Here is a 1,355-nt window from a genome sequence, read left to right on the forward strand (position 1 = left end):
ATCCCCGACGATGTTGTTGTTGAGATCGAAGATATTAACATGGACGATGGTAACATCTTCACAGACACACGAAACCAACACATTGCCGGTCAAAGTTCAGTGGGTCAACAAGATCGCTCAAGTGACGAATGTCCATTAGAAAGGATGAACACCTTCGATGACGCCGATGGCAGCATCTTCGATGATCTTAATATCTCCGACGATATTATTGTTGGCGCCGAAGATATTAACATCGGCGATGGTGACATCTTCGATGGTGTTGTTGTTAATGAATGAATGAATGCTCACCCGTATATTGCATATCATTTATTTGTCATTCCAAAATATTTCGAAATTAAAAAAAAAAGTGGAAAAACAGCTAACCACTGACTTGTTGTTTTTGAGATTTTTTTTAGGCTGCTGATCACATCAATATTTGTTGAATTATGAAATATATGTCCACATATTTCTTCACTCTCGATACTCCCACAAATTTGATTTAACGGCTTAATTGTTAGTAATGACCAGGTAGTTTAACACACAAAATTTACTTAAATGCATTAATACCCACATATTCACAATAGTGTAACAATAATACATCGAAACTTACCAATCAACACAAAAAATATCTCTAAACGAAGCAATTCAAACAAGGGAAAATGAAAATGCTGTCACAATTAAAGCATTTAAATGACAGAAGATATGTGCCCGAAAACTTACAGTTTAATGTTATTTTGAAATTATTAACACTAACATATCTGTCTAATCGACAATCATATTTAGTTATGCAGGTGTTAATCAATTAGCGCAAATGAAAATCTGGGGATATAACTTGTCAGCCAGGTGTATCAAGCCGAATAAAACGGAAATTTTACAAAATGATTTCTGAGGTTATGATGCTTGGCATAATATTCTTGGTTCATAATTCTATATTACTTGCTGTTTTTCGTCAAGTCTTTCAGTACTGCAGTATTTAGTGTTTTAATTATTTGTGATGGCATGAAATCGTTCTCAAATCGATACTACAGTTCTGAAATTTCTGAAGATTTATGGTGATTAACATCTTTTATATTTTCTACGGTTTTATCAGAGTTCTCACGCTTCTTATGGCTTTATCACTGAGACGACTCAATATCCACTGTAGTATATTAACCTGTCAGTGGGGCAATTTGTATACCGAATATATCGATAACTGAAAGATTCAAAATAACGGCAGCATTTACGACCAACGAATAAATAGCAGCATAATAATCAATAAATCAAAGTGACGATCAGTAAATCAGAATGCCAATCACTAAATCAAAGTGGTAATCACTAAATTATGATGATAATACTACTAAACCAAAGTGTTAATCGCTAGATCAGAATGCCAGTTA

The 1,355-nt window shown here is 33.8% G+C and overlaps 1 protein-coding gene across 1 annotated transcript; it reads left to right on the forward strand.

Annotated features, from left to right (window-relative positions):
- Positions 1 to 39: 39 nt before the first annotated feature.
- On the forward strand, positions 40 to 258 carry LOAG_15668 (hypothetical protein; the record flags this gene model as incomplete). The annotated part of the gene is made up of 1 exon (XM_003151157.2): positions 40 to 258. A coding segment is annotated over one exon (219 nt), but the record flags the coding sequence as incomplete, so codon positions are not given.
- Between the last annotated feature and the right edge of the window lie 1,097 nt (positions 259 to 1,355).

Source organism: Loa loa (genome assembly GCF_000183805.2).
Source record: "Loa loa unplaced genomic scaffold supercont3.2399, whole genome shotgun sequence".
Taxonomy (NCBI): Eukaryota; Metazoa; Nematoda; class Chromadorea; order Rhabditida; family Onchocercidae; genus Loa; species Loa loa.